This window comes from Haliotis rufescens, unplaced genomic scaffold (genome assembly GCF_023055435.1).
Source record: "Haliotis rufescens isolate VD_foot unplaced genomic scaffold, xgHalRufe1.0.p SCAF_6, whole genome shotgun sequence".
In the NCBI taxonomy this organism is placed as follows: Eukaryota; Metazoa; Mollusca; class Gastropoda; order Lepetellida; family Haliotidae; genus Haliotis; species Haliotis rufescens.
This window is the reverse complement of record NW_025964334.1, coordinates 6885510-6901863: the sequence shown is the minus strand read 5'-3', so window position 1 is coordinate 6901863 and position 16354 is coordinate 6885510. Positions and strand designations below refer to the sequence as shown.

Here is a 16354-nt window from a genome sequence, read left to right as displayed (position 1 = left end):
AACATAGTTGAAATAAATAAATAAAATAAGTGGAACACATTTTACCCATAATCCATCACGAAGGCGCCATTTTGAAACATGGATGTAAATAAAACGGACTCAGCTGTCATCATGGCTTATCATTCAATTTCAATCGTCAGCCAAGTATTAATCACGTCATCTTCGATAATCGCCAACATGGATACACCTCCTTCTACACCGTCATCGTCGCAAACTTCATATCCAACTGTCATGGGACGACTTGACGGAATTCAGAGAAGTTTAGATTCCCTCGAAAGACGATTTCCGAAAGACCCGGCCAGCTTTTCTTCAACGCCAGTGGGCAGAAAGACCAATTTGCGGAAATGTCAGGTAAAATATCTGTTCAGTTGTTCAATTTCCTAATCGTGCAAAGGCTTCTGTAACATCTGTCTAAGAAAACTATTAAGAAATTGATTATGGCCTAACTATCTGACTAGGTTTTATGCAATGTTTACAAACACAAGGATTACTTAATCTGTTATATCTCTCCAATTTCGACAGCTATAAATTGTCCTGGCAGAACACATAATGCATCAGCAATGTTTTATTAATGTTATCTAAGATGCATGTTCTTCCTTCTAATTACCAATCTTTACTTTTTAGCTACATTGTGAAGGTTTATTTATAAAAAGTAATAATGTTATTGTAAACTGGTATAGTCAAAATTGTGATTTCGAAATTACATTTGATTTATTTGATTTGATGGACAGGATCATGTGGTCAGGTTCACTGGCTTGGTTAATCATATCACAATTGATGCGCATGATGTCAGTCACTGGATTGTCTGATCAAGACTTGATTATTTACAAACTCTCATACAACCGGTAATGTAATGATATGAGAATATCACTATTGTTATCTTTGTTTCAGAGTGTGATACGGAGGGTTATGGAGATCCTCCAGACTGAGAAGGACTCACCTCTTGTAGTTGAGTATCTTGAGTGAGTATATTCTGTATATGCAATAATTTGAATTTATTGAAACTGAATTTTCTACAAAAATATCACACACAATTATCAGAGTTTATAACAGTGGGGCTCACAAATGAGTTCTTTATCATTAGTCAGTTGCAAATCAGTACATGTCTACCAAATTGATTGTTTAGAAATGATGTTTATGGTTGTTTTATGAATAATGTCTTACGTAAATTATGGATATGTACAAGTTCTCTGGAATGTATCTTCAAAGTAAACGAAAACACTGGATCCTATATGTAACTGTGATGTGATTTCAGCTACAACAGTGATTCGGTCACTGTTGCGAGAGATCGGGTGATTGGAGAGGTCCTGAAAAATCACTCAGAGAAGGAATGGGCCAACATGGACACTTTGCGAGGTATGGTATTGGGAGTACACTATATCAAAAGCACATACACTAATCAGAATCCTGTGAATGTTAAGTACTAAGGAAACAGGCCATGGGTCTGATACCAATAGACAAGATTTTTTTGTTTGTTTGTTGTTTAACGCTGCACTCAGCAATATGCCAGCTATATGACGGCAGTCTGTAAATAATCAAGTCTGGACCAGACAATCCAGTGATTAATATAATGAGCATCGATCCACGCAATTGGGATCCATGACATGCATCAACCAAGTCAGCGAGCCTGACCAACCGTCCCCGTTAGTCGCCTTTTATGACAGGCAATAGACACAATTTATTAATACATACATGTCCATATTACTTGTACTTAAACAAGAACTTAAGACATACATAATCTGCAAAACAAGACCTGCAGTAAAAATGTTCAGTCACACATTTGAAAGTGTTCATTCAGATGTGTATACTAATTATCAAATTCATTAAATAATCTTGTGGAAATTACTGCAATGTGAATGTTACTTATACTTGTAGCAGCCTTCAAGAACATATGGATCAACAAGAAAGACGACTACACCCGCAGCATCACCGGAAAGAAAGCAGACCACAGACGAGCAGCCAGGAGGAACAAGAGAAGAACAGCAGTAAGTGATAATTTGCCATGTAAATATCAGTAGGTTTCTTTTGCTATTTGTAATGCAGGATAAGTATACAAATGTAAACAAATAGTTAGATTTTACTAAGTTTCTTTGTTGGAACATAAATCATTCTTCCCTATTAAGATTAGATAAGAATCTAAGAATGTTTCGTATAAATTATTGATAACTGCAACTGCAAGCAGAAAGAACATAAATCAATACTGGCTGATTTACCTTACAGCTGTTTACCTTACATTACAGAAACAGTAATTCATAAGTGAAATAATTAAGTCGTTGCATACCAATGGCAACAATCAATTTTCATTAATTCTGCAGAAACTGAAGTCCCGCCAGAACTCACTGGACCAGTGCCCCAAGCCAGCAGCCTGGAAGGAACGCGTACAAGAAGTCCTCACCCGGGAGTGTACCTCTCCAGATGTAAGCGACGATGACCAGCCTGGGATGAGATGGGTTCACGAAATACAGTGGGAGTCCACACAGATGGTGGACATAAAGAAGTATTTAGACGAACGGACCGAGGCTGCTCTGAAGCATGTGAGGAGACCACCCAAGGCCAAGCTGGAGTACGACCCGACGAGGAGCTGTGAGGAGCCCATGCCGAAGAAGTTGCCGTCATGGGCCATTCGATCCACGCATGTGAGAGATGGTAAATGTCAAATGCTCTTTTTTAGACTTGTCTGTAGTTTATGAATGTGGGACAAAAACGTAAATTTTAAAATTCACATTTGGATTAACAAAACGGTGACCTTTCATTTTGTGACCAGCCATTTTGATATTCTTGGGGTGGAGCTGGGATTTTGTGTGATAACCAGTTATTTTTTAATTAACACTATAAGCCTGCATATCTCTTTTAGAAAATCTGTCAGCAACAATGTAAATTGTGTTGCAGAACATTCCCCTTTTTTAACAGTCTGTAGCTTAATTAGTTTTTCCATAAAATCCGACACCCCTAACATGCGTTTGATCGATAGTTTTCTTGGTAAATGAAAGCCCATATGTAATTATGCATCTGTTGATGATTGAGACCATGGGTTGAAATGTGGCTTTTACTCAGATTTCGGCAGTATTGCAGATATCTTGAGAGGGGTACATCAGTAACAGATCTCTTGCATTGTACTTATGTGAGCAAAGCTTAATCACATTAGACATGGTTCTGTCTTCTTTGCCTCGGAGTATCAAAATGAGCATTCAATGTGGAGGTTTTGTTATTTCCAGCCTTGCTTGAGTCCAGCCCCAGTCAGCCTACACCAAACAGGACAAGCGAACAGTAGGTTGTAAGTATAGAGATCAGGTAATTAGTATTTTCAGGGTTTTATCTTGGTTTGAGGTGGGTCTTTGTTAAGGGTATACATGGCAAAAGTACGGATATATTCCGAAAATTGAATCAAAATATTATTAATTCAAATTGTTGTACACGTTAGTCTTGCTCGGAATGTTACAAATATTTAACACTAAAATGCAATCATTTTGTTCTTGCAAAAAGTTGCCAGCCACAGGCACTTACTCGTTAGTTCCTGAGATAAACCCTGATTATATTTATTTAGCACTATTTGCATTATCATTTGTGGACTAACACACCTTTTTAGCATCATTTGTTCTCACATCTCAATTGTCATGTTGATAATGTATTGCCAACTGCAGTCTACAGTAAGAACACTAATGGGGATTCCGTGTAAGAATATAGATCCCCTGCAAGTTGGCAGCACCCCATGGTTGCTGTAGGAGGTAATTAATTGGGTGGTCTTTGGTGTCGGTGACTTAATTACATGTCATTACATGTGCCATGGATTGATGCTCATGATGTCAATCATTTGATTGTCTGGTCTAGACTTGATTTCTTTACAAAACGCCATCATGTTTTGTAATTGAATGTTGCTAACACCCAGCTAACACCCAGCTAACGCCACACCCAGCATGATGTCATCATGAGCATTGATCTACGCAATTGGTATACAACATGCATCAACCAAGTCAGCTTGTCTGACCACCCCATCCCTTAAGTCGCCTCTTGCGACAAGCATAGTCGCCTAAACTACAGCAAAAACATGTTTATTCATCATTAGAAACTAGTTACGAGTAACCATGACACAGATTGAGATATGTTAAGGTGGGGCTTCACTGTATTGGGCTAGATGTAAACTTGTAATATTATGAAGCAAATGAAATAACACTGCATTGTTGAGATCATTTCATATTTCCTCCTACTTTGAGTGAGTATGGTTTTAGGGCGCCTTTAGCAGTATTTCATCATCGGAAAATGCACTTCACACTTTGAACCCATGTGGGGAATCGTACCCATGGCTTTGGTGCGACAGGCCAACGCATTAACTGCTTTGCTCTTTCATTGACAACTTATGTAGCCGTTACAAGACAGGAAAGTTTCTATTGAGTAAACAGAAAGAAATTGTTACCTTCAAATAAAATTATTTGTGCTACAAATTCAGATTTTCTGTCTGAGAAATTGTTGAAATGCCTCCATTAAATGGTTTTCAAGATTTAATCAGACAAAAAATCAGAAAGATTGTCATTTATTGTATCATTATGTTTGTTATCATTGATTATGATAATACATAATGATATTTCAAATGTCATCCTACCCGATTCCATATTGGATTTCAGTCAAGTGTAGGCCCTCATTATCACAGTAGGGTGTGAGCCCCAACATGAGATAAGGGTGTGTGACGAGGCCACACATTAACCACTAGACTACCCCACCGCCAAATCTTACTTTGACAACTTGTCAACTGATGTAGTTTCAAAACAGGAACAGTTTCTATTGAGTATACTCAGAGAAATCCTTACCTCAGATGAGATTACTTTGTGATACAAATTAAGACTAAAGATTTTTTGTCTGTTGAAATACCTTTTTCAAGTTTGAATCACAGACAAAAAATCTGATACATTTATTGTATCATTGTTCATTTATGTTTGTTATCAATGATTTTGCGAATACATAATGATATTTGGTAGGATTGTGGGTTCGAATCCTGGTTCTAGGTTTGTCAGCACCATACCCGTGCTCGTGGGTTTCACCGAAGTGGTAAACGTCTGAGACCTGCATCACTTCGAGCTTTCCTCCCACATAAGCTGATACGTCACGATATTACTGGAATACTATTAAAAGCGGCATTAAACCCAACTCACTCCCAGTATTTGTCTGATCAAGGATAAGTTATTTTCAGGTCACTGTAATGTAACTGGTATATTGCTTAGTGTTTTTTTCTTATTTTGCATTCTCTCTCTCTCTCTCACTCTCACACTATTTTGTTTGATACTAACTAGTATTCTTCATAATGCACATTAGAATAGCATTTGATTTACATTTTAATTTATTTATCCAATTTTATCAATTAAGTCTCAGGGATTCAAGGTTTGCATAGGTCTTCAGTACCTTATGTTTGCCTATAATGCTTCTAAATGGATTGGGTGGTCAATAGCAATGATTTTGTAGATGGTGTGACAATGTACCATGGTGGTGTACGACATTACATCTATCACTGGTTTCTCTGGTTTAGACTCACTACTGTACAGGTCACTGCCATGTAGCTGGAATATTGCTGAGTGTCATTGAGCATTCACTCACTCATTTTCCTTTCGTACTCATAAGTATTTCTCACATTGCACACTAGAATAGCATTTGCATTATTTGTTGAGTTGTTTAATTTTAATGTGTCCTTGCACATTATATCACTGGATTGTCTGGCTTTGCTTCGATTATTTACATACCAACATAATTTAGCTGGAATATTGCTGAGCTGATTTACAAAAACTGACAAATCAAACCTTCATGAGAACACAATTTGTCATCTTCCTAGAGAAGCCATTGTGTATAGTTGATTATGAATAGTACTTATTTATTTATTATCCTATTTATTTCATGCATATAACCAACCAATTTCTTTTCAGTACATTAGTGCAATAACTGTCTATGTGGATGTCTTTTTCTTGTGAAGTGTGAGTGAATGTGCTTGAGTGCTCTTTATGTTGTGAACATGATAACTATGATCAACTACTGTGTTTATATAGTATGGCATTATTTATTCAATTTCACCCAGACCAATCTAATAACTTTTAACATTGTCGTAAGAGGCGACTAACAAGATCAGGTGGTCAGGCTCGCTGACCTGGTTGATGCCAATTGCATTGATCGATGCTCATGATGTCAATCACTGGATTGTCTGGTCCAGACTCGGTTATTTACAGACCGCCGTGCTATAGCTGGAATAGTGCTGGGTGCGGGGTAAGAAATTACAAATAGGTTGTGAGTATGTGAACTTGTGCGTGCTTGTTATTTATTGTGTCAGTTAATGGAAGTCATAGTTCACCATGGCTATTTGTCACTATCATGTGAATACTGTTAAATCTGTGATATGTACATACAAAATATAATTACTAATAAATGAAATATATATCTTAAGCATTGTTTGTTTGTTGTCCCTTTTTATCATGTAGTGTATTTTGTTTTCTACCATCATTACTGAATGTTCAAGTGAGTTAAGGTATGACATGTGGTTTGTCAACTTGTAAAATTGATAAAAGTTGTATTAAACACATTGTATTCAAAGAACCACAAGAACTGATACGTTGGAAGGCACAGCAGTACAAACTTGTGAATGAATACTCAGGTGTCGTTTTAGTTTCATGATTATTTTTCATGAAATCATTCACACTGGCTCAATACATTAATGCCATACTAAGTCAAACAAATCATTTTACTGCCTTTTGGTATAAAAATAATATCTCACAACCACACTTACCTTGGATGATGATTAATATTCCTTTACTTCCTGGCTGTACTCTATCTATGTGTATTTCATACATTTGATACAGTCATTTCTGCATCTAGCACTGCTTTGCCAACTTAACTGGCACTAGACTACCCTGGGTACACAGATGTTAGAATGTTGTAATAAGCATCAACCTCAATGGAAATAAGTGCTTACTTAAACTACATAAATATTACATACAATCCAGCAGTTCTCCCAGATAAATATGTTAAGCAGCTTAAGTCTATTGAGGTTGTGTAAACATCACACTTCCGGAGAATGTTTTTGGAGAACATGTTAGTATTGCTGTCAAAACAATTACCTGTTGCAAGCTTGGCATCAACGGTTTGGGTGATATTTAAGTGACTGTCATCTTTGAGACCAGTCAGTTCCACAATATTCTACTTTCTTCCAGATATATTCACCATTTTCCCACTAACTTTGAAATATGAATAAGATAAATGTGTACGTCATGGGACACAGTTTTGTCAAGAGGCTAAGCACTCATGCTCATGGGGATTTAGATCTCAATGGGGTCACAGCACATTTTCGAGGGATAGGTGGTGCTGATGTAGCCAGGATGATGGAAGAGGTGAGGCAACTCCCTCAAGGATTCTGTGGGATAATTTTCATGCAGATCGGTAAGTAAAATATGTATTGGCTTTTGTAAGTGATTTTGTTATTAGATTTAGCTTAAGACCCCTAGTCATAATACCGGCCATTCACCCATGGTCAGAAAACTAATATTGGACTTAATTAAATTTAATCATAAATATCAAATTATTTAGGGTAACTGTTTGCTTATTTTGTTTATTTTGAAGGCTTATAACACCCAACTCCATTGTCCAATCTTTTACAACTATTGTATTTTTCAGGCGAGAATGACATCAGTTCTGCAAGAGGCGCTGGGGAAATTGTAAACGCGATGGAAAGACTTGCTTCCCATGTCAGTGCTGCAATGCCAACATCACATCTGATTCTTGGATCTCTATTTGACAGACTCAAGCCAAGGGGCATGAGCAGAAATGCTTATAGTAAGAAAATGAGGACAATTAACAAGACTCTCCAGGAACAGTTGGGTGACAACCCTCATGTCACCATATGGGACCACAGCCGCCAGTTTAACATGCGGGATTCCTTGTTTCTGCCTGATGGTGTCCACTTAGTGAATAAAGGGAACTCTAAATTTTACCATTCAATAAGGAAGGCAATTGTATGCAACATGCCCCATTGATTGACAGAAGATTGACTTAAGGCTGTAAAAATAAATAAAAGATTTGAATGTAAGCACATGAAATTTTGAGCATCATTTTTGTCTTTATTTACCAGGATGACCAGTTATCTATGGGGTGAAAAAAGGATCACTGAACAACAAATTTGGTTATAAATACCAGTTCTTTTGGGTCAGTCCAATGACAATAAGTGAATGGCAGTTGATTCTGGTTGAAATCTTTATAATTATTCAGGTTGTAACATTTTGTGTTACAGTGACAATGACACGGTTAAGAAGTTCCTGGTGCCTGAAGGGCACTTGATTTTTGTAGTTATGCCTTTGTATTTATCTAATCCATGTCAGATTCCAATTTATCTTCTAATTGAGGCTTTAGTAGGTTCAACCAATATCCTTATTCATCAGTCAACTTAGCTGAAGTAATGATTCATTACATACAAGCAGGATCCCTTCGAGTTGGGGTCACTCAAACCATTAAGTCTCCTATTGCAAGTACTTTCCCGAGGACTTGTTTATGTCCATAAAATTCACAGTTTATATCATTAAACAATAATGCCCACTGAGTTTAAGCTATCTAAAAGGCAGAGGGGGGAAGTTTTTTTGTTTTAGTGTTTACTCCTTATGAAGTTACACTATATGTACTGATTTAATCTCAAACATTACTGAGGATATTGAGGAATGTGATGACTCAGAAAATCACTGCAGTTGAATGATATCCCACACTGACACATTTATTGTTAAAAAATACATGAAGAAAATTTGCATCCGGATACCTTCCAAATGCCTTCAGCAACCTTCAAATCTCTTGGTATTTTCAAGATAACTTTTTTATATGTTTCACACTTAAGTGAACAAAATGCACCCCCCAAATTTTGACATTATTTTTGGAAGGTTTCCGGAAGGTATCCGGGCCGGATCCAAAATGGGAAGGTATCCGGAAGGTTTCCGGAAACCTACACTTTTTTAACTGATTACATAATCGATGATTGATCAGTTGGGTTAATCCAATTGTATTGTATTGTATTGTATTGTATTGTATTGTATTGTATTGTACTATTACTATTATTATTATTATTAGACAAAAATAGAAAATGCCAAGAAGCTCTCCTCCCATGTTGCCAGCAATCCAATTTCTGAAGAAGTGTCCAGGAAACTAGGAGCTTTATTATTGTTGCATCTTATTAATATAACAGATAAATTCAAGTTAGCTTGATAACATCTGTGAATTATTTTCATAATATAATGTTTCTTTTATAATGATTTAGTTCTAATCATTGTCAATATTCTAGTGATGTAGAAACATGAAAAAGAAGTTTGAGAAATAGCATGGATTTCTCATGAATACCTGTCTACAACCTCTTGATATTGGCCAAGAAGTTCTTGATCAACATTTGGAAAAGATAACCTGTGTTGCACTGCTGAGGAAAATAATTCTGTCCGAGTCCTCACAGACAAAAGCAATGAAGCAAGATCATTTCCAGTTCTGTTCCCATCAGGGTCCCTACCTTCCATGATGATTGTGAAGAGACAATAATACTTGCACAGTATCGACAAACACGCCGCATGAACGCTGATCATTGATTTGCTCAAAACACTGACTCCATATGTTTTGCTCAATATCTTTCTGAAATTGAACAAGTTATGTCAAATGTTTCTGATAAAATGCGAAAGGGACCAGTCACATGGTAGAAATGTTACTTCTGAAAATCTTACAGGTGATAAAGGCTATGACTTCTGGAAACCCACAAGAGGAACTCCACCATTCTGGCAGTCTGCTCAGAAAGATTTATTTGCAATGTCAAGACAACTCGGTATTCCAACTTGGCTTTGTTCATTCTCATCAGCTGATATGTGATATTTAAATAAGATAAAGGCTACGACTTCTGGAAACCCACAAGAGGAACTCCACCATTCTGGCAGTCTGCTCAGAAAGATTTATTTGCAATGTCAAGACAACTCGGTATTCCAACTTGGCTTTGTTCATTTTCATCAGCTGATATGACATATTTAAATAAGATAAAGGCTACGACTTCTGGAAACCCACAAGAGGAACTCCACCATTCTGGCAGTCTGCTCAGAAAGATTTATTTGCAATGTCAAGACATCTCGGTATTCCAACATGGCTTTGTTCATTTTCATCAGCTGATATGAGAAGGCCAGAAAAGATTGAAACAAAATTCAGAGAACAAGGTGATAAATGCAGAGCTCAATACAAGGATGAGACAATAACATCCTTCCTTGACAACTGTCACATGTGAAATGTCCCCAACCTTCCATGATGATCATAAATAGAGAAGAATCAATCAATAAAATAATCAAAAATGTACCGGTAGAAAAGGACATCTACTTTTAGGAATCGGTCATTTAACTGATTACATAATCGATGATTGATCAGTTGGGTTTATCCAATTGTATTGTATTGTACTATTACTATTATTATTATTATTATTATTATTATTATTATTATTATTAGACAAAAATAGAAAATGCCAAGAAGCTCTCCTCCCATGTTGCCAGCAATCCAATTTCTGAAGAAGTGTCCAGAAAACTAGGAGCTTTATTATTGTTGCATCTTATTAATATAACACATAAATTCAAGTTAGCTTGATAACATCTGTGAATTATTTTCATAATATATTGTTACTTTTATAATGATTTAGTTCTAATCATTGTCAATATTCTAGTGATGTAGAAGCATGAAAAAGAAGTCTGAGAAATAGCATGGATTTCTCATGAATACCTGTCTACAACCTCTTGATATTGGCCAAGAAGTTCTTGATCAACATTTGGAAAAGATAACCTGTGTTGCACTGCTGAGGAAAATAATTCTGTCCGAGTCCTCACAGACAAAAGCAATGAAGCAAGATCATTTCCAGTTCTGTTCCCATCAGGGTCCCTACCTTCCATGATGATTGTGAAGAGAGAATAACACTTGCACGTTATCGACAAACACGCCGCATGAACGCTGATCATCGATTTGCTCAAAACACTGACTCCATATGTTTTGCTCAATATCTTTCTGAAATTTAACAAGTTATGTCAAATGTTTCTGATAAAATGCGAAAGGGACCAGTCACATGGTAGAAATGTTACTTCTGAAAATCTTACAGGTGATAAAGGCTACGACTTCTGGAAACCCACAAGAGGAACTCCACCATTCTGGCAGTCTGCTCAGAAAGATTTATTTGCAATGTCAAGACAACTCGGTATTCCAACTTGGCTGTGTTCATTCTCATCAGCTGATATGTGATATTTAAATAAGATAAAGGCTACGACTTCTGGAAACCCACAAGAGGAACTCATCAATTCTAGCAGTCTGCTCAGAAAGATTTATTTGCAATGTCAAGACATCTCGGTATTCCAACATGGCTTTGTTCATTTTCATCAGCTGATATGAGAAGGCCAGAAAAGATTGAAACAAAACTCAGAGAACAAGGTGATAAATGCAGAGCTCAATACAAGGATGAGACAATAAAATCCTTCCTTGACAACTTTGTCACATGTGAAATGTCCCCAATCTTCCATGATGATCATGAATGTAGAAAAATCAATCAATAAAATAATCAAAAATGTACCGGTAAAAAAGGACATCTACTTTTAGGAATCGGTCATTTAACTGATTTCATAATCGATGATTGATCAGTTGGGTTAATCCAATTGTATTGTATTGTATTGTATTGTACTATTACTATTATTATTATACAAAAATAGAAAATGCCAAGAAGCTCTCCTCTCGTGTTGCCAGCAATCCCAATTTCTGAAGAAGTGTCCAGGAAACTAGGAGCTTTATCATTGTTGCATCTTATTAATATAACAGATAAATTCAAGTCAGCTTGATAACATATGTGATTTTTTTTCATAATATATTGTTACTTTTATAATGATTTAGTTCTAATCATTGTCAATATTCTAGTGATGTAGAAGCATGAAAAAGAAGTCTGAGAAATAGCATGGATTTCTCATGAATACCTGTCTACAACCTCTTGATATTGGCCAAGAAGTTCTTGATCAACATTTGGAAAAGATAACCTGTGTTGCACTGCTGAGGAAAATAATTCTGTCCGAGTCCTCACAGACAAAAGCAATGAAGCAAGATCATTTCCAGTTCTGTTCCCATCAGGGTCCCTACCTCCATGATGATCGTGAAGAGAGAATAACACTTGCACGTTATCGACAAACACGCCGCATGAACGCTGATCATCGATTTGCTCAAAACACTGACTCCATATGTTTTGCTCAATATCTTTCTGAAATTTAACAAGTTATGTCAAATGTTTCTGATAAAATGCGAAAGGGACCAGTCACATGGTAGAAATGTTACTTCTGAAAATCTTACAGGTGATAAAGGCTACGACTTCTGGAAACCTACAAGAGGAACTCCACCACTCTGGCAATCTGCTCAGAAAGATGTATTTACAATGTCAAGACGACTCGGTATTCCAACTTGGCTTTGTTCATTTTCATCAGCTGATATGAGAAGGCCAGAAAAGATTGAAACAAAACTCAGAGAACAAGGTGGTAAATGCAGAGCTCAAGACAAGGATGAGACAATAACATCCTTCCTTGACAACTTTGTCACATGTGAAATGTCCCCAATCTTCCATGATGATCATGAATGTAGAAAAATCAATCAATAAAATAATCAAAAAATGTACCGGTAGAAAAGGACATCTACTTTTAGGAATCGTTCATTTAACTGATTACATAATCGATAATTGATCAGTTGGGTTAATCAATTGTATTGTATTGTACTATTACTATTACTATTATTATTATTATTATTATTATACACAAATAGAAAATGCCAAGAAGCTCTCCTCCCATGTTGCCAGCAATCCAATTTCTGAAGAAGTGTCCAGAAAACTAGGAGCTTTATTATTGTTGCATCTTATTAATATAACACATAAATTCAAGTCAGCTTGATAACATCTGTGAATTATTTTAATAATATATTGTTACTTTTATAATGATTTAGTTCTAATCATTGTCAATATTCTAGTGATGTAGAAGCATGAAAAAGAAGTCTGAGAAATAGCATGGATTTCTCATGAATACCTGTCTACAACCTCTTGATATTGGCCAAGAAGTTCTTGATCAACATTTGGAAGAGATAACCTGTGTTGCACTGCTGAGGAAAATAATTCTGTCCGAGTCCTCAAAGACAAAAGCAATGAAGCAAGATCATTTCCAGTTCTGTTCCCATCAGGGTCCCTACCTCCCATGATGATCGTGAAGAGAGAATAACACTTGCACGTTATCGACGAACACGCCGCATGAACGCTGATCATCGATTTGCTCAAAACACTGACTCCATATGTTTTGCTCAATATCTTTCTGAAATTTAACAAGTTATGTCAAATGCATCTGATAAAATGCGAAAGGGACCAGTCACATGGTAGAAATGTTACTTCTGAAAATCTTACAGGTGATAAAGGCTACGACTTCTGGAAACCTACAAGAGGAACTCCACCACTCTGGCAGTCTGCTCAGAAAGATTTATTTGCAATGTCAAGACAACTCGGTATTCCAACTTGGCTTTGTTCATTCTCATCAGCTGATATGACATATTTAAATAAGATAAAGGCTACGACCTCTGGAAACCTACAAGAGGAACTCCACCATTCTGGCAGTCTGCTCAGAAAGATTTATTTGCAAAGTCAAGACAAACTCGGTATTCCAACTTGGCTTTGTTCATTTTCATCAGCTGATATGAGAAGGCCAGAAAAGATTGAAACAAAACTCAGAGAACAAGGTGATAAATGCAGAGCTATAGACAAGGATGAGACAATAAAATCCTTCCTTGACAACTTTGTCACATGTGAAATGTCCCCAATCTTCCATGATGATCATGAATGTAGAAATATCAATCAATAAAATAATCAAATATGTACCGGTAGAAAAGGACATCTACTTTTAGGAATCGGTCATTTAACTGATTACATAATTGATGATTGATCAGTTGGGTTAATCCAATTGTATTGTATTGTACTATTATTACTATTATTATTATTATTATTATTATTATTAAACAAAAATAGAAAATGCCAAGAAGCTCTCCTCCCATGTTGCCAGCAATCCAATTTCTGAAGAAGTGTCCAGAAAACTAGGGGCTTTATTATTGTTGCATCTTATTAATATAACACATAAATTCAAGTCAGCTTGATAACATCTGTGAATTATTTTCATAATATATTGTTACTTTAGTAATGATTTAGTTCTAATCATTGTCAATATTCTAGTTATGTAGAAGCATGAAAAAGAAGTCTGAGAAATAGCATGGATTTCTCATGAATACCTGTCTACAACCTCTTGATATTGGCCAAGAAGTTCTTGATCAACATTTGGAAAATATAACCTGTGTTGCACTGCTGAGGAAAATAATTCTGTCCGAGTCCTCACAGACAAAAGCAATGAAGCAAGATCATTTCCAGTTCTGTTCCCATCAGGGTCCCAACCTCCCGTGATGTTCATGAAGAGACAATAACACTTGCACGTTATCGACAAACACGCCGCATGAACGCTGATCATCGATTTGCTCAAAACACTGACTCCATATGTTTTGCTCAATATCTTTCTGAAGTTGAACAAGTTATGTCAAATGTTTTTGATAAAATGCGAAAGGGACCAGTGACATGGTAGAAATGTTACTTCTGAAAATCTTACAGGTGATAAAGGCTACGACTTCTGGAAACCTACAAGAGGAACTCCACCATTCTGGCAGTCTGCTCAGAAAGATTTATTTGCAATGTCAAGACGACTTGGTATTCCAACTTGGCTTTGTTCATTCTCATCAGCTGATATGAGATATTTAAAAAAGATAAAGGCTACGACTTCTGGAAACCTACAAGAGGAACTACACCATTCTGGCAGTCTGTTCAGAAAGATTTATTTGCAATGTCAAGACAACTCGGTATTCCAACTTGGCTTTGTTCATTCTCATCAGCTGATATGAGAAGGCCAGAAAAGATTGAAACAAAACTCAGAGAACAAGGTGATAAATGCAGAGCTCAAGACAAGGATGAGACAATAACATCCTTCCTTGACAACTTTGTCACATGTGAAATGTCCCCAATCTTCCATGATGATCATGAATGTAGAAAAATCAATCAATAAAATAATCAAATATGTACCGGTAGAAAAGGACATCTACTTTTAGGAATCAGTCATTTAACTGATTACATAATCGATGATTGATCAGTTGGGTTAATCCAATTGTATTGTATTGTACTATTACTATTATTATTATTATTATTAGACAAAAATAGAAAATGCCAAGAAGCTCTCCTCCCATGTTGCCAGCAATCCAATTTCTGAAGAAGTGTCCAGGAAACTAGGAGCTTTATTATTGTTGCATCTTATTAATATAACACATAAATTCAAGTTAGCTTGATAACATCTGTGAATTATTTTCATAATATATTGTTTCTTTTAAAATGATTTAGTTCTAATCATTGTCAATATTCTAGTGATGTAGAACCATGAAAAAAAAGAAGAGAAATAGCATGGATTACTCATGAATACCTCTCTACAATCTCTTGATATTGACCAACAAGTTCTTGATCAACATTTTGAAAAGATAACCTGTGTTGCACTGCTGAGGAAAATAATTCTGTCTGAGTCCTCAGACAAAAGCAATGAAGCAAGATCATTTCCAGTTCTGTTCCCATCAGGGTCCCAAACCTTCCATGATGATCGGGAAGAGAGAATAACACTGGACAGCCATGAAGTGGGGACAAGTTCTATTCACTGACGAGTCTTGTTTATTATTATTATTATTTTTGTTGTTGTTATTATCATCATTTATATTAATATAATTTATCATTATTTATTATTATTATCATAATTATTAGACAAAAATAGAAAATGCCAAGAAGCTCATCTCCCATGTTGCCAGCAATCCAATTTCTGAAGAAGTGTCCAGGAAACTAGGAGTTTTATTATTGTTGCATCTTATTAATATAACACATACATTCTTCATATTGGCCAACAAGTTCTTGATCAACATTTGGAAAAGATAACCTGTGTTGCACTGCTAAGGAAAAAAGTCCTGTCCCTGTTTGGACAGACAAAAGCAATGAAGCAAGATCATTTCCAGTTCTGTTCCCATCAGGGTCCCTACCTCCCATGATGATCGTGAAGAGAGAATAACACTTGCACGTTATCAACGAACACGCCGCATGAACGCTGATCATCAATTTGCTCAAAACACTGACTCCATATGTTTTGCTCAATATCTTTCTGAAATTGAACAAGTTATGTCAAATGTTTCTGATAAAATGCGAAAGGGACCAGTGACATGGTAGAAATGTTACTTCTGAAAATCTTACAGGTGATAAAGGCTACGACTTCTGGAAACC

At 36.2% G+C, this 16354-nt stretch overlaps 1 protein-coding gene across 1 annotated transcript; it reads left to right on the top strand.

The window, feature by feature from the left end:
- The first annotated feature begins 35 nt into the window (after positions 1-35).
- LOC124148786 lies at positions 36-6417 on the top strand. Its single transcript, XM_048385583.1, has 6 exons — positions 36-351; positions 892-962; positions 1256-1356; positions 1876-1985; positions 2316-2646; positions 3216-6417. The coding sequence occupies exons 1-6, from the start codon at positions 79-81 to the stop codon at positions 3269-3271; spliced, it is 942 nt and encodes a 313-aa protein (XP_048241540.1). The 5' UTR covers positions 36-78; the 3' UTR covers positions 3272-6417.
- The last annotated feature ends 9937 nt before the right edge of the window (positions 6418-16354 follow it).

Coding starts and splice junctions, on each gene's coding strand:
- LOC124148786 (XM_048385583.1), top strand. CDS start 79: ATGGATGTAAATAAAACGGACTCAGCTGTCATCATGGCTTATCATTCA. Junction 1,357..1,875: donor CAACATGGACACTTTGCGAG/GTATGGTATTGG, acceptor TTATACTTGTAG/CAGCCTTCAAGAACATATGG. Junction 1,986..2,315: donor GGAACAAGAGAAGAACAGCA/GTAAGTGATAAT, acceptor TTAATTCTGCAG/AAACTGAAGTCCCGCCAGAA.